This window comes from Dermacentor variabilis, chromosome 9, assembly GCF_050947875.1.
Source record: "Dermacentor variabilis isolate Ectoservices chromosome 9, ASM5094787v1, whole genome shotgun sequence".
NCBI lineage: Eukaryota > Metazoa > Arthropoda > Arachnida > Ixodida > Ixodidae > Dermacentor > Dermacentor variabilis.
Window position 1 is genome coordinate 150,607,986 of NC_134576.1, and position 22,373 is coordinate 150,630,358.

The following is a 22,373-nucleotide window of genomic DNA, read 5'->3' on the forward strand; positions in this document are numbered from 1 at the left end:
AGTCACCGCTGCTGCAGAAAGGGACGACTTCATTTTCTAGAGATAAATGCCAGGAACTCGCTGTCGATTGCCACATTGTCGGGTATGTCGCCGACCAGATTATTCAAGCTGTCTATGAAACTCAAACACGCGCGTAAGCAAGCACTCAAACCCCTCCGAACAAACCAGGCCAAAAGAGGGATGGCGATCAATCTTTTTTTTAGTAGCTGTTTGCAAAATGCACAGGCTCAAAGCTTTCTGGACTCGCTTAGGCTGATAACTCCGACGTTACGACACGCATCTATGCAAAAATCGCGCAAACAAGAAAACTCAAGTAGAAATTTTGAGTAATGGCGAAGATTAACCACGGACCGCCTAGAAAGAGCAACTAAGTGGATCCGCGTTTCAATTCCATGTGCTGTTCTTGTGCTTTATGTTGAAATGATATTGCTGTAGAATGAGGCTCCACCCTCAGCAGGCGACTGTTCTTTGATATCGCGGTTTGCAGTCAGGTCAGGGGCCAATGATCTGTCTCTACAGTGAATGTGGCGCCCCCGAGATAGCATTGCAATTTCTGAATGGCCTACACATTACAAGCAGATTCTTTTTCCGACGCGCAGTATGCCATCTCACGACAGCTTAATTTTCGGCTCAGATAATCGTCTCGGGAAGAGATAGAACACAGGACGCCATGAATCAAATCAAACATCACGTCATCGACGGCGAAACCAGGGACAGCAGAGCCGTCCTCGAGCTCGACCTAGAAAACGCCTTCGATAAAGTGACGCAATCTGCCATCCTCGCGCAGGTATTCCATCTAAACCTAGGCGAGAGGTCGTACGAATATATCAAAGACTTCCTCACCGGCAGGATGGCGGAGCTCAGAGCCGGTGACCTGAAGACGGTCGAGAATACATTAGGGAGCCAGGGCACTCCCCAAGGCTCCGTCATCTCACCCATGCTATTTAACCTTGTTATGATTCAAGTTGCCAAAAGACTATGCCAGCTCGAAGGACTGAAGCACACGATATACGCGGACGACATTATGCTGTGGGTGGATGGGGGCAGTGATGCCCGCATAGATCCACACTGCAGACGGCCGTCGACACGACCGAAGAAAGCCTGGAAGGTACGGGACTGCGTTGCTTCCCAAATAAGTCGGAGCTTCTGCTTTACCAACCGATGAAAACGCACAGAATAAATAAGTAAAGGGAACACGAAAAGATCAAAATCCGCACCAGGGATCGTATCACAATACCGACGGTCAGCAAGATCCGAATCCGTGGCATAGCGATCGAAGCGCTCGGCAGGAACGGAGACACCGTCCCCCGCATCACGGGAAAGGTGGCCAACGCGACCAGACTGCTCAAGCGCGTTACCACCAAAAAGGGAGGCATGAAGGATGAAAACCTCATCAGACTTATATACACTCATTTGTACTCTGCCACATAGTGTACGTGGCAGCCTTCCACAAGTGGACGAAAAGCGAAAAGGACCAGCTAGACATCCTAATCCGGAGGGCTTACAAGACAGCCCTCGGTCTACCCGAAACTACCAGCACGAAACGTCTCCTCCAGCTGGGCATACACAACACGCTCGACGAGATCGCCGAAGCGCAAAGAGACGCTCAGTTGGAAAGACTGTCATCAACGAAGGCCGGCAGAAAGATCCTGTGCAACCTAGGCATCAGTTATCATCGGCATCAGCAGGGACCAAAATACCCCGTCCCCGACCACATACGACAGAACGTGCGGGCTGACCCCTTGCCGAGGAACATGCACCCGGAATTCAACGAAGGCAGAAGACGCGCTAGAGCCAAGGCACTGACGGAGCTGCACGCGGAAGACCCCGGCGCCCGATACGTGGACGCAGCCGAATATGCCGGCCGCAACGGCTTCGCGATCGCGGTGGTCGACTCCGGAGGCAACGTGCGGGCGACCGCCAAAACGTCGAGCAAGCAAGTGGAGGAAGCAGAAGAAATAGCCATGGCCCTGGCCATCGTAGACCGAGAATGCCACGCGATCCTCAGCGACTCCAGACACGCCCTGAGGAACTACGTCAAAGGAAGAATTACCCCAACGGCGGCACGCATCCTGCTCCGACAGGCAGACCACGACAAGAGGACTCGAATAAAGTGGTTCCCGGCACACGCAGGTCAAGCGTCGGAGAAGAATGCCAATCGCAACGAAACGGTACACCCGAGCGCGAGGATAATTAACCGACCGCGCCCAAGGCAACGGCCGCCCACTGTGGTCAGCGCCAAAGACAGGATGACCAGCTATAACGAATTGACCAAGGCCTTTCGGTTGGCCCGCAGACTTTTCCCGCCGCCCTGCAAAGGGCTGAGTAGGTCGCAGGCCGTGCTGTTAAAACAAATAAAATGAGAACGCTTCCAAGCCCGGCGCTATTTTATAGGATGTACCCAGAATCGCACCCAGATGACAAGTGCAGAGCGTGCTGCAGGGAGACGGCCACATTCGAGCTCATGCTATGGAATTGCTCCAAACATCCAAGCGAAGCTAACTCAGGACGTATAGCGTCGCAGCTCGCGGAAGCAACGCGGAGCGCCGACCAAGAAAAACAATTCCAGGCCGTCCAGCAGGTCATCGATGCGCTGGCTAGGCAGGAGCCTGGCGAGCCGGCAGCGGCAAGCGGAGATCCTCGCAGAGCACCCGCCAAGATGACGACGTAGGCCACATCCGAAGCGCGCCTGCGCGCTTTACTGCAGGCTTAATAAACGTTTTCCCAATCCAATTCAATCGGCTCAGATAGAGCGAGGATGTTCGTTACAGTCGTCATCGCTCTGGCAGAGAACGGCACCTAGTCCTCGATCACTCGCATCACACTGGACCGTGTATTCTCGGTCCAAATAGGGAGCTCGTAATACCGAACGGCTAATCAATACGGCCTTCAGGTTTAAAAAGGCAGCTTCCTTCTTTTCATCCCAGACTACGTTTGTCGGTTCTGTCCCGTGTAGAGCATCACTCAGGGGGCCTGCCAAGGTTGAAAAATCCCGGATACAATGATTATAATACCTAATGAGCACTAAAAATGCCCTAATGTCATTATTAATTTTTTACGTATGATAGTCTGCTACAGCTGATATTTTAACCTCAATGGTTTCCTAAAACCTTGGCCTATGTGGTGACTTAGGTAGTCCACGATCTCCCTTGCTAGACAACACTTCTCGGCCTTTACGGTGAGCCCAGCTTGGCGCTGACGGCTGAGCACCGCTCTAAGATGCACCACCAAATGGCTTGCCCATGAATTAGAAAAGACTGCGATGTCATCTAAGTAGGGCACGGCAAATGCTTCACAACCCTTTAGAACTCTATCCATGTAGCGTGAAAAAAAAAGTGAGCATATTTTTTTTGAGTCCGAAGCTCTTCCTTGTCTGTTTATAGCTGCCTGTCGGCGTGACGAATGACGCGCATCTGCTGGCTCGCTCAGGGAGCGGTAGGTACTTGCCAGCACCCTCGAGTTAGAACTAGCATAGCCACATAGGCTCCTCGACTAACCTGTTCCACCTTCTTCTCAATATTTGGAATTGGATACACTTGATGCTTGCTGAGAGCATTTAATTTCCGATAGTCTACTACGGGAATTGGGTCTTCGCCAGGATCTTACACCAAGATCATTGGTGAAGCGTATTCGCTCTCGGTGGGCTTAATTACTACAAATTTTAGCATGCGCTTCACTTCCCTGTCAAGGATTTTTTCCTGCCCAGGAGAGAATCGATAACACTGATTGCACTGGCCGCTTGGACGTCAGCTCAATATCGTGGTCAGTCAAATCAGTTCTAACCGGTCTGTTTACGAAGTATTCATCAAACTCTGCTATAATTTCGCGAGATCAGGCAAATGGGATTCATTTGGTTCCTCTCTCTGTTCAGTCCTCTTCAAGAGTTCTTGAGCGCTACTTGCCCTACAAGGATTTGGAACCCTAGAAGTAACCCTAGAAAGGTTACTTGCCCCTCCACTTAGACAAAGCAGGTTGTCCTCCATCTCTTCAGGAAGGTTTAGGGTCATATTGAAGTGTTGCTCGCAAAACTGAAAGCTATGTCTGAATGATGCACTTTTCTTTTGCTCTTTCCATATCTTTGTAGTGAATGCCTATTCAATTTTCTTCTTGCATTGTATGTACTCACTCCTGCCTGGACTGAAGAGAGTCTGCAGTATTGTAAAATAAATAAATAAATAAATAAATAAATAAATAAATAAATAAATAAATAAATAAATAAAATATTCACCGCTGCCTCTCTTTGCACGTAAGGTTTCATTAGGTTACAATAATTAAATGCGCACCTCTTTACGTTTCCCTGTGGTTTTAACCACGTAGTCGGTGTCCGACTGTTTTGCAACCACTTCAGCGGGCCCTTCCCTCCGTACTTCGAGCCTGTTTTGCCTTGAGGCTCTTAGTAACATTACCTTGTCGCCGATACCGAACGTCCTCTGACGGGCGGTCCTATACAGTAGACTTTGGATCGAGCCTGAGCTGACTTCATGCTGGCCTCCAACAACTCGGTCACCAAAAATAATGCCCCTCTCTCGCAGTAACATATCTGATCTGTTGGAGAACAAGTACGAATACCATTTAGAGAGCTTTCCTGAAACAGCAGTTTCGGTTGTTAGCTTACCGAAAGGACCCTCGATGACCACTGTGACGATTGGGAAGCACACGCTCTGTTCTTCCACCACCTGGCGGATGCATGCACGTTGGCCTGAGTAGTCGGATGGTGACACATACGTTGGATAGACAACATCCAGTATTGCCGCCGAGTCGAGCAGTGCTCTGCATGCACGGTTTCCCGTTTACTACCAGGTCATGCATGTAAGGCTCCCATAACTTGATGTTTTCTTCGCAGTCATTGACATACGAAAGCGCAACTCTTTCTTTTGTGCAGTTTACCGCTATGTGGCCCAGTTCCTTGCATTTCTAGTAAGTGAGTCGCTTCCTACTGTCTCAAAAGCGTTCTTCACCTTTTGTGCGTTGGTCACTTTTTCACTCGGTTCACTGTAGTCATTTGTTTAATTTTTACCTTAAGGGACTTTTTTCCCCTCTCTCTCAACTAGAAGGCTCGAAGGCTGCTTCCCATAATGATTATTCACACTTATTTTGGAAGTGTAGGCCGTATGAGCTCCTAGGCTGTTGCTAAGCTGCCCGCGCGGTGCGCACTGCTCGACAAGTTCGGCCGCTTTTGTCGCAGAAGGTGCGTCGTCCCGGTCCTGTAACGAATTCCATTCCTGCTCTGAGAGACAGTTGTAGAACTGCTCTAACAGAATCCTCTCCACTACAGCGTCCCTGTATAACCAAGTGCCTTATAACCATACGGTTAAATTGTACAGAAACTCGGGACATCTCTCGTCCCTCGACTACTCGGCGCCCCGAATCCTTTGTCTAAACGCTTCTGCGCTGAGTGTGCACTTTCTCAGAAGGCAAGCCTTGACCTTCTTGTAGTTGTCCGCGTCCTCCTTGCTGAGCCGCGTAACCAATGATACCTCGCAGGGCAGAGCCATCAGTAGCTTCTGAGACCATGTGTCTCGCTCAAACGACTGTTTCTCGCATGTACGTTCAAAATTTGCTAGATACAGACCGATATTTCCTGACATATGGCTTCATGTACATATACATTTTGAACTGTGCCTTCTTCTTGAGAAGGGCGCGAGAAAGAAATGGGCACGATGCCAAGAACTGAAATATTAATAAAAAAGCAAAATCAAACAAATAAACAAACTGCAATAAGACTTTGAGCTAGTTGGTACATTATAAAGTATAGGCGGGGCAGCGTGCCAATAGAGGGACAAAGAAAGAGACGTAAACAGGACGTGAGCTGGACTCGCGAGAAACTTCGCATCCTGGGCAAGGCGGTGCTGCGGACGCAGCTGGGCAGCGTGGGTACAAATGAAAATTTTTCATAAATGAAAAGCCGCCAGGCAACGCGGTTGCGTAGGCGTGTTGTGTAGGGGAGCACGGTCTGCGAGATTGTGTCTCCCACGCATTTTCCCTCACAAGCCTGTCGTTCATTGCCTAACAGCTTCAAAAACACGAAGGGCCGATACCCGCCTGTGAAATTCTGCACATTCTGCGCGTGGAAAAAAGAGAGGAGACAAGCAACACTGCAGTTGTTGGCAGGGTTTTTAAAGTCGGGCTTGTTCGCTTTCGCGTGCCACTGTGTTTAACGTTATCGCATGAGAAATATTCATGCGTATCGCTCAGTTTGTCGAGGGGGCTCTCGCGTGCAACTGGGGTCCATTGTTATAGGGCACACTGGGAATTGTAGCCTCCGCTTGGTGCTACTGCTGAACGTCGGAAGGAACGGGAGCTTCCCGCAGGTGCAACGAGTGGCGTGATATGATGCAGTGAGCATGGTAAAAACGAGAAGGAAGCAAAGAATTCATCAAAGTCTAAAACAAGGGCAAAGAAACTCGCGTGGAAAGCCGCCTCACAAGCACCAAGAGATGGATTTTACCATGGCGTCGCGCGACACTACACGACTCTGACGTCCCTGAGATTTCTAAACCTATGGTGAATTTATGCTCCTGTCATTCAGGTACATTGTAGCGCTGTTGAGTTCAATCTGGATTGGGTGCTTCTACACGGGCTTTTTCGACCACGATTTTGCACGATCCGGATCCAGTAGATCGCGATCGTAGGCTGTCGTCTGCACCATAATGCTGTGTGAGTTCAGCCAACTCGATCCGGATTGTTGGAGTGTGCAACAGCTCGCATTCTTGATCACGACCGGAACGTTTGATCCCTGTCGGACTTTACCCCGATCGAATGGGCCCGCATTGCAATGGTATTAGAGACTTTCAGCGTGTCCGCTATTCCGGCAAACGTGGGTGGCTTGGGCGGATTGCCGGCTGGTCGGGGGCGTAAACGTGAGCGGCCGGAGCGAAGCAGCCGCCTGGTGGCGTTGAGCCCAACCAGACAAACACAGAGCTGAAATTGCAATAACCTACTATATTCTGCTTCTCTGCTGGTGCAAATGTTCGGCAGCGGCGTAATTGTGAACACGATTACGCCGCTTTAGAAAATTAACACCAGCAGCTAAGAAGAATAAAGTAATTGGCTCTGTGCTTATGCGGTTGAGCTTTGCGCCACCAGCTGGCGCCACCAATCTGGCCGCTCACGTATACGCTCCCGCTCATCCGGCAAACAACCCGCGCTTGGCGGAATATCGGACGCACTAAAATTCTCTATTAAAGAACGACCGACAGACAAGGCAATTAAGCCCGCCGCTGTCCTCTAGCAACGCAGCTAGCGGAGTCAAGATGCCACACACAGTACCGCCCATATTTCTTTTACAGATAGGTTACCGAATCATGCGTCCCTGCTGATGTGTTCAACTGCTTGCAACTTGCTACTACAGCAATATTAGAGCGTTTTAGTTCAGGAGACGCAAGCGGCTTGCGTACGCAAGAAATAGGGGCGACGGTACTGCGCATGCGCAGACTGCCACGTCTACTTGCGTCCTTGGTTGTTGGCGCGGCCGAAAATATCGCCTCGCCTAAGTGGTCACGTTACCCACGTGATTCTGGCGGTGTACCAGAACTTAAGAGAAGCGAGACCAGCCGAGACAAGCCTCCCATCCCGCCACACACACGGGGAACATGGCTGCACCTGCGAGGACGCGTGCACGTGTGCATTTAACGGCCGACGTGGTAAAGAAGCTGGTCGCAAAGCACACCGGCACGCTGTCGCCGGAACGGCGGGATGTCAAAACCACAACGGATTATGCTGCACGAGACGCCTAACTACAGTTTACAAAACGAATGTTTCGATTGCTTCGGCTCGGCCTCAGTCGTAACGTAGGCGCGTAGAAATGTTATGAATCGTTTGCCTAGTGTCGACGGACATCGTCTCTCTCTCTCTCTCTCTCTCTCTCTCTCTCTCTCTCTATATATATATATATATATATATAAACTGCTTTTAATAACAATAGTTTTATGTACTTTACTTCATATGCTTGATTTCATATTAAAGAAATGATAATGCAGCAGCGCACAGGCGCCGATGGCGCTGCGAGCGCATACCTTGTCACCTGGCATTTTCATACCACTTACCCGGGAAATTGTAGAACTTGACACACGGCTCCACGCCATGGTTGTCTTATCGGGATAGCAATTATAGCCACACTCCAGGTGCATTTCTGCCGTTGCTGTGAGGTTTCGCGTAGAGTTCAAGGGCGATAAAATCGTCACCGTATGCCGTGTGTGCGAGTGAAGGCGTTCGAGGGTGAGCCGGCGATCGCGGTTCAATCGCGCGCACGCAAGGCAGGGCAACGGGGAGGCCGTCTTTTGTCGCGCGCAAGGCGGAGGGGAGGGGCCGTTCCATTTCGGGCGGCGCCGCGCGCGAGCGCCCGTGCCGCTGTATCTTGAAAGCCGCCATCTGCGACGGGTACAGAGTCCGCTGCGTGGTGTGGTTTCGCAGCTTAGTCCGTGTTGATCGGAGAGGCAGCACAAGGTCAATTCGCTCGCTGCTGCTGCCGCGTTTACTCACTCTAGTGTTTTGACAGCGAGTTTTCGCGGTCATCGAGCCAGATGTGTTCATGTTTCCTTGTGCGCGAGTGACACCACGCTTGTTTATTTAGTTAGTACGCCTATGTTTACAAGTTTATGCGGTGGATAAAACTACTATCCTTACTTTCTATAGCTGTACACTAATTTGCTATCGCAATCGATGCTTCGGCTTTCGGGCGAAACTGCGACTTCGGTTGTTGTCAGTGTTGTGGCAGTTGACCACCTTGGCCACCAGACCGCACAATTATCGCGAAACAACGGCGAGGAGCCGTTTTGCAAAGATTATCTTTCTGTCACTTTATTTCTGACGATTCCTGGGTGCCTCAATATACTTTCAATTACCTTGTACTTTGTTGCCAACTTTCTTGACTTCCTCCATTCTGAGTCAACACTTGAGGTAGATACATACTTGGGCCTTTTAGCCGCCCATTGATATTGATACACGTTAGTCTTTATTCAAAACTAACGTTACTTATTACGAAAATAGTTACGTACATTCCCACAATTCAATTAAGGTTTAACAGTTCTACCACGATGCGATGTGCCATGTGAGGGAATGACAGTGGTCGACCCTCTCAGAGGTTATGAACAATGACGCACAACACCACCTATGCAAAGAGCAGCGGCGCATGCAAGATAACATTTAATATCAATTCACCACTCTCGCATTGGATGAAACTCTGAAGAAGTTACATATCCGCCGCCAACTTCACCGCTAATTATCATCAATCAAACATGCAAAGCTTCGCTTACGTCATTCCAACAGTGCGTGGCATCCGCAAATTCTTTAACAATGTGTCATAAAACAAAATAATAAATTTGATCGTGCCTTCAACGCTCATCGCGATTCGAACCCACAACCTCTTTCTGACCAGCAGACACGCACACTGAGCCCGGTAAAAAGTTATTTGCCAGAGAATGATTCGTTGCAGCCAGCACCACATTGCTTTCCATCTGCGATGGGCATTCGAAATCAACCGAGAAGCAACCGACGAGGTGTCCATGGCGTTGCTCTAGACATACTTGTCCGTTAACAATACACTATATAGATGTAAGCAAAATTATAGTAGGCATAAATGAAGAATAGCTATCAAGAGCGAATCGCTAAAGGATTTCCAGTGACAGTCTTTAATCACGAAGACGTGGGTTCGTATCACACCTGCGGCTAGTTGTTTTTTCATCCACTTTCATTTCCATTAGTTTATCATTCCTTTAATTCAGTTAGTAAGTGCAGTAATTTGCCCTATGTTGTCCTTCGTCCCTTTGTTCGTTGGTTTCTTATCTATAATAAATATCGGGCCACTCGCTCCCTTTTCCTCTAGTTTTCATTGCACTACGAGGGTCTCGAATCCGGCAACATTGATGCCTTCAGGCATGTGCAGGTTTATTGATCAGTTGCCGTCACCCAAACAGATCACGTACTCTTGACGCCTGCGGCAGAAAGGATCTTCCACATCCGCCGCCAGGGTTTGTGAGTGGTGGCGCTGGCTAACACTCCCAAGGTTAGTTCTAGTAGTAACACATAAACACCCAAGAATGTGGCTGGGGAAACGGCGACGTCGTAGCTTAGTTGGTAAGAGCATCGCACGCGTAATGCTGAGACGTTGGTTGGTATCTCAGCTGTGGCCAGTTGTTCTTTCATCCGCTTTCATTTCCATTTATTTATCATTTCTTTAATGCAGTTAGCAAGTACAGTAATTTCCCCTGTGTTGTCCTTGGTGTCTTTGTTTATTGGCTTCTTATGACACGATTAATAAAAATCGGGCACCCTCGGTTTCCTTTCTTCTCAGTCTAGACACACACAAGTCTCAACTCGTTTACATCGTAGAGAACGAAGCTTTCGGACTGCAGGCTAGCCAGATCACGGCCCCGTTTGTAGCTGCGGTGCGAGCTGTTGCCCAAGAGGAGTCCGCTGCGACAGGTTGTCGGGATCTCAAAGCAGCTCAGTAAGCGATGCTTATTGGCCAGCATAATTAATCGCGTCAAGGAGTTCACTGACACGAATTGAAAAAGAGCGACGCGTACGCCTTATCCCGCCTTTCTTAAAAGCAGGAAAATACTATATTCGAAGCCAAACAATACTAAATGTTATGAAAAAGTGAATAAAGATTGTTTCATAATTAAGACCTTGACTGTTTACTTACAAAATCGTAGATTTTGTTCTGTGTAAATGATATGGACAGGCATTCTGCTCACAGCAAGAATGATTTGCGTCGCAAACGTGTTTGTAAGTGGATTAGTGAAACACTAATGCAACGATGGCACCAGTTCGTTTTATTTATTCTATATTTCAATTAGTGGATAGAGAAGCTACAGTTTGGTCGAAACAATCATGTAAGTCCGCAAAATTAGGATGTAAATATCAGTCTGAGACTGTATCTGTATTCTAACTGAAATAAATTTTGCCCTAAACTGGACTCAAATATATATCGTAACATTTAAAATCGAACTGAATATTGAATACTTTTTTGAATAGTTTTCGAATACTGAACAGCCGTTCTCACCATCCGCCTTCACATAATATATTCATAGCGTTAGGAAGTTTTTGCCATTACAGTGCACGTTATGAAGCGTTGTTTATTAAAAGCACAAACAGAACTTTGGGAGCAAACGAGCATTTGATTCACGTTCTCAGGACTCATTGGCGAGAGCGAAGTAGGAAATAGTGTGAAGTGCTTCGGGCCTTCGTGGTGCCAATCTGTTACTACATTCGCGACCGATGAGCGAAACGTGAACAAGGTGAATGCAGGAGCCTACGTTTCGACAAGTGGACTTGTCTTCTTCAAGGCGACCATATGCTTTCCTCGCCACAGTATATATAGGTGGGGTTCTTCTAAAGGGGAGGGGTGTGAGGCGGAAGGACGCGGAAACGAGGGAAAAAGTGTTAGCGAGTCTAATTGAGTGTAAAGGAACGCTGTGTACAAGGTCAAAGCCAGCCCCCCACCCCGGTCTGTCAACATTCGCGACCATCACTCGAATAAAATTGCCGTTGCTTTAAGCGGAATTCTGGGCACAAACAAATGTTCCCTAGGGCCTGCGGTGCGCACTTAGTAATTTTAGGCCGCTGCTGCCGCCAGTCGTCGAATTAATTAGTGTAGCACGCTTGAAAGCGTTATTTGTAGCTGGAGGTGTTAGCCTGATCGCAGCTCACTCATGTGATGTATAGCATTCCGGCCAAACTCATGCGAAACATGCCGCAAATTGAAGTTCACGAACGAAGACAAGACAAATGCACAAGCAAGCAAGGCATCGCATTTTCTCTCGGTCATATGTACTCATTGCCAACAAATGTGAGGCAGCTTACAGCTTTACATTTCAGTTTATTGTTAACAAATATAACTCCATTAAAGTTATAGTGACGTAGAAAATTATTCGCAAAGGCTTTTCGTTCAAGTGCTTGTTTAATTGGAAACGTTGGTTGCGCTTTTTAGACAATCACAAGGAAGGTCTCCCTTCCTTGTGATTGTCTAAAAAGCGCAACCAACGTTTCCAATTACAATGAGTCTCCCTTCCTTGTGATTGTCTAAAAAGCGCGACCAACGTTTCCAATTACAATGAAACAACTTGCCCAACAAGGCATTCTGCTAAGTGCTTGTTTGCCACTGGCCGGCCACCTTAGCTACTAATGTGCTCAGCATCAGGATTTCCCGGAATGAACAGTTCCGCAATAATGCGGGCTCGCATTGTTTTCTCATCACGACGCTGGCGTTGGTGTTGCGCACTCTGCGACGCGCACTGCAGACCCGCAGCGAGCTTGACTGCTGTAAGCGAACCTCGTGACACTTAGGTGAAAGCAATTCGCCAATGCCTAATGTCTAGAAGCTTGGCTCATAATTATAACTAAGTTCGTTTTTGTGGAGCGCCCTGGTACAAAGCCATGCTTTTTAGCTATTAAAATGTTCTTAGCACTGATTAATAACATTAGACAATCGCGAACAGGACACGAACGGAAAAGGCGCTCGCACGCACGCATACTTTCCAATTTGAATAGCTCATGCTTGCGCTACTGTTGCTACTTTATACGCAACTGACATCAACGTAATCTGAGGATACCAGTGCACACAACTGAAGAAACCTACGAGGCTTGGCAACCTGCCAGTTCTATGTATTTCATGCGTGAAATGGGTGTGCGCATGCCATCTACTGTGCTAGGAGGAAAATAATTTTATTGTCTGGATGTGCCAGCAAGCAATACTCAGAACTGATAGGCTGTCAAGCCTAGTGGGCTTTTTCAATTTCAGCACGTATTTACTCGGATTACGCTAATGTCGTCTGTGCATAAAGGAGCAACGGGATCGCAAGAATAAACCGTCAGTAGTGTAGCGCCTCTGTGCGCGTGCGCCTTTGTCATCCGTGTCCGGTTCGCGCTTCTCTAACGTTCTCGCTGGTTACCAGCGTGCACAAACAGGCGCCGCCCTGCTTAGCACTAACAGAAGGCAAACAATGCAATGCTGACACCGTAGACACTGCGCAGAGGATGGATATATGCATGGGGCGGCAACATTTTCTTTTTATTTATAGAGGCTGCGATCTTATGAAAGTCCTTTGCAGAGCGATACAAATACAGTAACGAACAGCGACAGGCATACTCAAGCACAATGCACAAAAACGCAATAAAAGTGAGAACGAAAATACACACAGAAAAAAAGTAATGATAGGAGCCGCATTTCAAAACATGTTAGGTAATCCTGTCTTGAGGTTTGTTCTGAAGGGTTATTGTCTATTATTGCTCTAGGAAAATAAGCATAAATAAAGCAACTGTTACGCGGCCTGAGCGAGATAATTGATAGGGAGTACTTTCTTCTTGTGTTGTAACTTGCTTGAAAAGTAAGCATACGCGAGACATCAACGTTATAATGGCCAGTGGCGAGTACTGCTTGAACTGAGTAGTGGTCGAAAAGCGGGGCATGAATGAATGCTTAGCGTTTGTCAACACGTTATATTCATCAATAAATCCAAATATATGTTTATGAAGTATGTGTTGTATTTTTTTTTACATGTTGGAATAAGATAAATATATGGCTGTACTTTTGAATGCAAGTCTTATTCCCTGATTTATGCAACGCTTTTATTCTGGCTGCTTTCCAGTCATCTGGTAGCCTTACTTCCTCAGGATATTTTCGAAACAAGACTCCCAGGGGCGGGAACCCGGACGAAAGGACGCGCACGATACGAGCGCCGTCCTTCGTCCGGGTTGCGCTGCCCGCCCCTAGAGATACGTCACCAACTCGCCCAGCTTGCTGTGCTAACCGAGACATTCGGCATAACGTTTCACAAATGCATTCGGGATATCACCGGGACCTCGGAACTTTTTAACGCAAATCTTCGGCAACAAGTGAAAGACACCACGTTTGGAAACATCATCAGAAATGGGGTGCAAGTCTGCTTGAAAGTGAGGCATGCAACTATTGACACTTGTGATTACAGCTTCGATATGACTATTGAGTGCAGAATAAATTGCGTACTCATCGTCTATACGGTTTTCGCCAATAATAAATGTGTCAGGGAAAGAGGAAGACGGAGTCCGGACCCTCCATAATCTCTCGGGAGATGTTTAAAAAAACTAGGAAGATGGGTGTTTTAGTATTAATGCTTATCTTTTGTGATCACTTATCTTAACTTTATTGGCGCGTTTCCGATATGAGTTTGCAGTCGGGGACCGTTCACTGTTTTTTACCTTTCTCCAGCCGCTTTCGCTGCTATTGTAACGTCTCTCGAGAAAGCCAGGGATCTCGACGTTGTGGGCGTCTCGTATCTCACAGGAGCACCGACCAGCACAGGTTCGAGCTGAGGCAGCCAGTGGACCGCGCTCACGCCGCAATATGGCCGGCGACAGCCATCGCGAGTGGAGAGGCGAGAGAACAGGCGTACCTACATCCCCACAACGTCCAGACTCTCTACACAATCGCAGACAACATATTTAAACAATTCCCTCAAAGCACACGGTCACCCCAACAAGCGAATCATATGATAAGGAAACTAGTTAGTGCCAATTACGTCTCCGGGTGCACCAAGTATTTGAGGACATGACTTCGAACCACCATAGACATCAACATTATTATTCCGTCTATCTGTGCGCTTAACTTCGTCTTCACAAACTTCACCACCACCGATCTAGCATACTTAATTCGCGCTTTAATCTTGCGGTCTGACCCAATTCAGAGATGAATCTGTACGCTGTTCTGTTCCCCTCACGTGCAGACCCTAGCTACTTAAGAGACCACCACATTCTGGAATGTCGCTAAATTCTTTCTTTTTAGAAGAGACCACAGTTTATAACTATTATCATATGAGACAAAAAGAAATAAGCGCTACCAGTGATCAGACATGATTCAGGCTATTGCGTTTCTCGAGTAGGAGGAGGCCACGCTGAGCGGGAACCCTTCAGGCAAATCACGCGTCCATCGCCGAGTAGATTCAAGTGGGACGCTTTCTATGGACGTTGCCATCACGCGCCGCTCCTGTGTAAGGGATTTGCTTGCGCCAACACGACCTGCGCAGCCCAAGCGTGGCGAACATGTGCGGACACGTCACCTTCAGTGAGGCGTCCCCATTGCCCAACGTAAACCTGCGCACTGTCGTACATGTGAGCAGCGTCACCTAACAAGCCGCCACGCTGTGTTAAACACTCGCCATAAGCTGCTACAGTGGAAGCAATGCCCAACATGAATACGCACCATGTCACCCAAGCATGCAACCGTTGTCCAAGTCCAAATGAGTGAATAATTGAAGCTGAAGATGGGGTTATTCAAGAGCCTTAGAAAACAGCAGTAAAAACACAATATAAGACAGTTTGGAGAAAATATTTCGATTCCAGTTGTTCTCCTTGAAGTCGTCGTTGCGTTTTAATGTACCTCGATCGCGCTCCTGGCATCATCGGTAATCCCGTGCAACGTTTTTGTTTAGCAACTTCCGTCGTGATATTCTAGAAAACCGCATGCGCAATGCTAGGTGTTGCCGTGGGTGATGGCAACGAAACTGACGTGAAGGAACATAACTGTGCGACGCTTTCCTTATGACGCCATGTTTTTAAAAGTAAGTGAGAAGAAAAATGTCATCAACCTGACTGTAGCACGGAGCTACAAAGAAAATTCACACAAGTTTCTCAGAAATAAAGCTTCGGAGATGAAAAATTCGTATTGTTCCTGGGGATCGAACCAGAGACCAACAGCTTTCAAGGGTGTTCGATTTACTATCGCAGCTAACCAGAAGGCTAGCAGGACGCAGAGCCAGGTTGTATTAATCGAAGAACACGGACACGGCATTTAGTAAATCAGTTCTGTGGAATAGGTGAAGGAACGTTCGTGAACCTGTCTCCACTTTGCACGCTGTCAGATAACTGATTTGCCAACCATTCTCCTTGTGGCCCTCAGGATGAAAATAATTGGCTGGGAAGGGCAACAAGTTGCCAGCTTTCGTTAGAAAATATAATGATTTCCGTGGTTTGTCCGGCCGATATTCTAATATAATTATTATGCGCGCTGTAGTGGGGGCTCTGTTAATCTTGACCAGCCGGGGTTCTTCAACGTGCAAGGTTTGTTTTTCGCCAGCAGGTCAGGCGCAACTCAATGTGATTCCTTCGACGTGAACTTATGGCTGCCGTCCGTACTCGGGCAGCTCAGCTAAGGGTACAGAAACGCTGCCGTGCGACGAGTTCGTCGGCGCTGTGTCGCGCGGAGCTGGGTGTTTGTGCAAATTCAATCCAACAAAATGCATTAAAAATATCCGGATCCAGAATAAAGGTAACCAAACTCAATGCAGAGAATGTCTCACTTCCACTGTAGGCGCTGATACCGGCACGAACGTCCACGTCTGAAGCTTTTTTGTAGTCCAGTTCGTCGGACTCGCCGCCACTTGTGTTGAAGAAGGACTCCTTGAGCTGTACGGGGCCGGCCTGCTTCTTGGCCTGAAAGGAAAAGCCAGATCGACATTTCTCCGACTCTGCAGTGTTTTATAGGCGCTCTAATTGGAACATGTGTCGCGTCGCTGCACGGCAGGTTGGTTTAAAACGATGAAAAGGACATCGCTGTATATAAGCGGCTAAACGTACTCAATCTTTAGTTACAGGAATAACATCGAAATTCTGAAGCAATTAATTAATGTGTTCAATTAAAAATAGTGTGTTATTTACTCTGGAACTCATTCCGGTCCCTAGCCATTTCTTAAAACAGGAATAGAGGATATTCAACATGCATAGTGCTCTGGCAACACTGACTGCGACCGCCATTTTTCCTACGACGTAGTGGTGAGGCAGCTTATGTCATAAGGCCACGCGCTTATTCATGCGTCTGAAATGCAGTAATCGTCTAAACTGTACTGGCACGAATCAACAAAGCCACTCTTTTGGCGCCTTCGGTATCTCAGCGGCCGTCTCAAAAGTGACAAGTGCGCAAGTTCGGCGGATTGGTAAAGTTGCATGGTGATTGCAAAACAGCGCACAAAGAAGGACAAAGAACGTCTACGTTTTACTTGTCCTCGTCTTTTTTTGAGCGATGTTTTGCAGTCCTCGTGCGTCACAAGAGGCGCACGTCCGTTCTGCAGATCTGGTGCAAATGCGTGCGCTCATTCAACATGGCGAATCCCTCTAGTGACCGACGTCTGCACAGTCGACTGAAACTTGCCAAATGTGCGACCGATGTGCTGCACCTTGCAGCGAGTGGGTAGCAGAAACTTGCGGTGTATAACATCCCGTCTCCTTGTGGCGGATTAGCTCTTCTCGAAGAATGGACAGCATATCGAAAAATGTTTGTAGAAAGACTCCAGCCTAGCTATGCTGGCCACAGTCATCACATTGGCCAGCTCGTCAAACGCCGGCGTGATTCGGTGGGATTTGAGTGCCTCAAACGTGCGGCAATGTTGTATGATGTCTGAGACAGAGTCAGGACATTCATTCCCGATAAAAAATATAGAAGTCTTTTACTATACATTTCAGCGGATATCCTGCACTATCTTTAGAAGGGCAGAATTTTGGTCCAGTTGGTGAAGCATACTTGAATACGCTGAAACAAAATAGACGGTACCAAAGGAAGGCGATACAAACGGGACAAGCACTACTGAGAGCTGTGAATGTTTATTGGAAAATTTTCCCTGCAGCAGGGCCATGGAGGCATGTGCCCAAGGCACTCCGAAACCAGCTACAAAAGACACGCGCACAACCAGTGAGACAAAATAAACATTTACTTTGAGCAAGCGCGCTCTTCGCCCTAGGTGAGCGGCCTCCTTATTCCAAATAGCCGAAGACCATGGACATCTTCCGTGCCCGTTCGATCAGACTACGCAGTCTCTTGGGGTCTTGGTATGATAGCTTGACCTCCCACGGTTCTTCGGTAAGTGCTTTTGTGTCTACGCTGCCACGTTTTTCTGCACATCCCCATACCATATGACATAGGGTGTCTGGGTCATCACAGTATGTGCAGAAGTACGGATGCTGAGTGGGTGAGATTCGGTGCAATATGATACTGTGGACGTAGCTGTTGGTTTGCAATTTCCTGAGGGTCACTGCCTCTTCCCTAGTTAGGTTAAGGTGACGTGGCGGGTAAGTTCTTCTGTCTAAGATGTATCGGTGTATCGGTGTACTTTTTGGGGACTTCGTCCGTCCTCCTTGGCGTGTCCTTTGAGAAAGCCCGGTGAACGTGAGCTCGGGTGGAAGCGTCGGCTGCCTCATTCTCCAGCAGGGACTCGTACCCCGGAGTCCAAACGATGTGTATATCTGGTAGGCGCTTCATTGTCGTTGCTGTGAGAATATGTAGAGCCTGCCTGGAGATTCTTCCTTTCTGGAAATTGCGCCAAGCTGCTTGTGATTCAGTGAATATTATTGCTCCCTCCCCACAGGTTGAAATGATCATGGCTATTGCTGTTTCTTCCGCCGTATCTCTTGTTAAGATATCAGTTGCAGTTCCCTCTTTACCACTGCTGTTGACGACGCTGATTGCATAGGCTGGATGCCCTGAATATTTCGCTTGCATCGATGTATCGTGTGTCGTGTCCGGGTTTTAGTCGTAGGTTTTTCGGAGATAGTCTATTCTGACTTTTCGTCTTCCTTCATGGTGAGTTGATGCATATTTCTTCGAATGGGGGCTACAGAGATACACACTGGAATTGTCTCCGGGATTCTCTTTTTCTAGTCACGAAGTTGCATATCTTCTGTATGGCCTAATCTTTTGAATGTTGCCCTTCCTGTTTCAGTAAGTTTGAGACGTTCGAGTGGGTTAACTTTGTGCACTTCTACTAGCTCCTTCCAGGTGTTGTAGAGACCTAAGTGGAGTAGTCGTTGTGTGGAGGCGCGTTCAGAGATCCCTGCGGCAACCCTGAAGGCCTTCCGGTTGAGGGTGTTCAATTTTTCGATTTCTGCACTCTTGAGGTCTATGTAATGGGTGCCGTAGGTGATTGTGCTGGTGATGAGGGTTTGGATGATTCTGACCGCATCTTGTTCTTTCAAGCCGTGTCTTCAATTTGCTACCCGTCGTACCAAATGTGCTACTTGGGTGACGGTTTCCTGCAGTTTGGATAGGATGGCGGCACCGTATCCTTCCTTGTGTATACGTAGGTCGAGGATTCTGAGCGACTCAACTTTAGGGATTTGCACTCCACTAAACAGAGTCCTGGTTGCGGGATTTTAACTTTGGGCGGTCTCCCTTAGCTGGTTCTAGCTTTTTGTGTGAGAAGCCTCTATTTTTGAGGCGCACACGCGAGTCTGAAAGCCTTGAGGTAGTTTCGTGTACGGTCCACGGTTTCTTGCAGGGCACCCTGTTGAAATCCTGGAATCCGCCTGTTGTACAATATAGTGATTTCATCTGTGTAGAGGGCGGGTCTTATCTCCTCCTCCATTCCTTCCAATATATAAGGTAGTCTGAGCATGGCTATTTTAAAGAACGGGAGACGATATGGCAGAGCTCTGCGGAGTTCCTTGTTCGCTATTTCAATGTTGCCTGATTTCAGACTGGCCAGACACTGCTGGTCAGGAAGTTTTGCATGTAGCGGTATTTTCGTTCGCCACAGCGGGTGTCCTGGATGTTCCACAGCACTGTCTTGTGAGAGAGGTTGTCAAAAGCCCCTTTGACGTCCATGGTCTGGACTGCACTCTTTTTGTGTTTGCCTAGATGATCAATGACGTTCTCCTTCAGTTGTAGCAACATGTTTTGAATTTGTAAGTGGGCGCGGAATCTATATATTGTGTCGGGCATGTAACCATTTTCTTCCATGCATGAAAGTAGTCTATTAAGGACGATAGGCTCGTACAGCTTGCCTGCGCATGATGTCGGTGATATGGGTCGTATGTTTCGTATGCCCAGTGGCTTGTTTGGCTTCGGGATCATGATGACCTCAGCGTTTTTACAGATCGCCGGGTTAGTTCCACTTACCCTGCTTTCGTTGATGATTTTTAGGAAGTATTATACCACGTTGTTGTTTAGGTTGCAGAGGGTCTTGTTTATGCGGTCTTTACCTGGGGTTGTATTATGGGTTAGCTTTGCCAGTGTCGATTCCATTTCTGCCTGTGTGAAGAGCGACCCATTTCTTCATTTAGGTTTCCAGAGTAATCTAGATGCATTCAGGAGATTACTGTGGCTTGGATGTATCCCGACAGCTTCTTCTTCTAAGATTTCGTCTTCTGAGTCGCCATAATTGCGGGGGGGGGGCTTCGTCAGGTTCTTTGTTGACTTGGTTTTTGAATACGCAATGTTTAACAGCGACTTGAGGATGCTCCATATCTTGCACTTGCTTGGAGTTCCCTGAAGTCTGTCGCACATCTGGTTCCAGTTCTGCCTTTCTAATTGGTCGGTGTATTCTCTGGCTTGCTTGTTCAGCTCCGCAATGCGTTTTTTTCAGGACTATGTTCCGTCTGTTGTTTCCATCTACGGATAAAGCTTGTACGAGTTTCCCGCAAGTGGAGAAGGTGGAAGTCCACTGCCAGTGTTTTCACAGTCAGTTGAATTTTCTTGGTGCGCTTAATTAACTACCTTTTATGAGTCGATTCTTCCAGATCTCGAGTAGTTGGTGTGGGGCCTCCTTGTCGGAAAGCGGTGCAGTCCGTGACTTCTGCCTTGCCGGTTTTGAGGGGTGCTATCCTGTAAGCGACATCTGTACCACGTGGTGGTCGCTTCCCAGGGTTCCTTCCAGTCGTGTCCACTTCACCTGGGTTATTCGGCCCTAAAGGTGAAATTTGGCTTTAATGTCTCTTACGCTGTTTCCAATTATGTGTACATAGCAACGTTGGTGCATACAGGGATCTAAACGACAGCTGTTTTCCTCCTGTCTTGTCCCAGGCGCCGAACCCTGCAGGAAACTCTTTCATCTATGCAAATCTGTATCTCCTCTCGGGCACCGTTAAAGTAAGACACCTACAATGCTGGTGGCGGCGCTTCTCATTACACCAACCTTGTTTGGACGCCTAACAACTGCGAAGAAGGTGTTCATGCTGCGCAGCATCAGCTGCTGTGTCGCGCCAAGATATCGCCCTCCACATATCTTTACAACGCCGTATGAGGAACTACAAATCTTGCTATCGCTTTGAATGCTTCGACCTTCGGACGAAACTGCCTTATTTTTCTAGGTTATATCTGGTCGTTTTTGAATCGGCTCAATACCCGTCAAAGCTTCAACTATGGCAACCTTGTAGTTCGAGACACTCCCGTGTCTAATTCACCATCAACAAATATGAGTACTGCAAGTGTCGCCACCTCTAAGTAAGCTACAGATATTTCTGTAGCTTAAGATATCTGGCCAAGCACACTGGTAACCGGACGTCCACCTGCCTGAGGCGCTAAACTTGAAACATTTCGCACCACTAAAGCTCAGTTCTTTTTGGACGTACTGCAAACATTGCTCCAGGGACAAGCGCCCCACTGACGTTTCTCGGCTTCGCACGCTGGCACTTCTTGGTGATGCCCTGCTGGATGTGACAGTAAGTTGTCACAAAAGCTCCGGGTTGCGATTCCCAATGCAGTCGAATTCCATGAAGGTTCACTTAGCTCGAGGTTCATCTATCGAACTTTGTGGCAGGGCTTGTAGGTGTGTTCTGCAAATAAGTACCTGCTTTGAGCACTGTGACGACGACTTACTAATGAAACGTTCAAAAAGCGCCATCACATCTTCAGGCTGTACCTTCAGCCTGATAGAGTGGAACGGGCATGCTTTTAAGGTAGCCCTTGTGATAAACGAAATGGTGGCACTGGGTTTTGAGGAAACGCAGCCCAATATCTGCCGGAAATAAACATTAAAATGGAAGGGATGATTGAGCTGGACTACGTTAAATGAGGGACTTTGCGAGAAGTGGTGTTCACATTGTGGACGTAATTTTGAGTGAGTTATGTTTAGCTCGCGCAGAGGATACTTGCGACCTATACAGGCGACTGCGGCATTCTTCAAGTGTTCATATTGTCACGTGGTAGTGACGGTGAAGAAAGCAGCAATACGGTGGAATACAAAACTAGCTTTTATTGGGCGAACCTGTGCCCACAAGAACAGGCTACACTTATAGCACAACGATAGCGGCGAACACGGTCGGCGATCGTCGAAAATCTGATCAGCGGGTCAAGCGCGTCGGCTTTTATAGATCGGTCGTCGAATGTTCCAGATTAACCGTTCGGACCCGCGTGCCTTCCACAAAGTTCTACACCATTCGCGTCACGCGATGAAATCAGATAACACAACGCTCGGCTACAACAGACAGCCGGATAGAAGCATCCATAACTTTCCAGAAACTTCGGATACATGCAGGCGCGTCCCGCGCTGTGCGATTACATTCGTTAGGCGGCGAAACGTGGTCGCCCGATAAAGATAAGTACACGTGTCAATACCCCCCTCTTAAAAAGCATCGACCCGATGCTGTATACAAACGAAAGTAATAAAGAAAAACACCCGTAGCAAAGAAAA

General features: G+C 47.8%; 1 protein-coding gene across 1 annotated transcript in view; it reads right to left on the bottom strand.

Annotated features, from left to right (window-relative positions):
• The window catches only part of LOC142558586 (uncharacterized), a 316,322-nt gene that overhangs the window by 152,051 nt on the left and 141,898 nt on the right, over window positions 1–22,373 (bottom strand). The window contains exon 5 of the mRNA XM_075670717.1: window positions 16,275–16,407. Coding sequence (XP_075526832.1) covers window positions 16,275–16,407 — 133 coding nt within the window. The remainder of the gene's footprint in view (window positions 1–16,274; window positions 16,408–22,373) is intronic.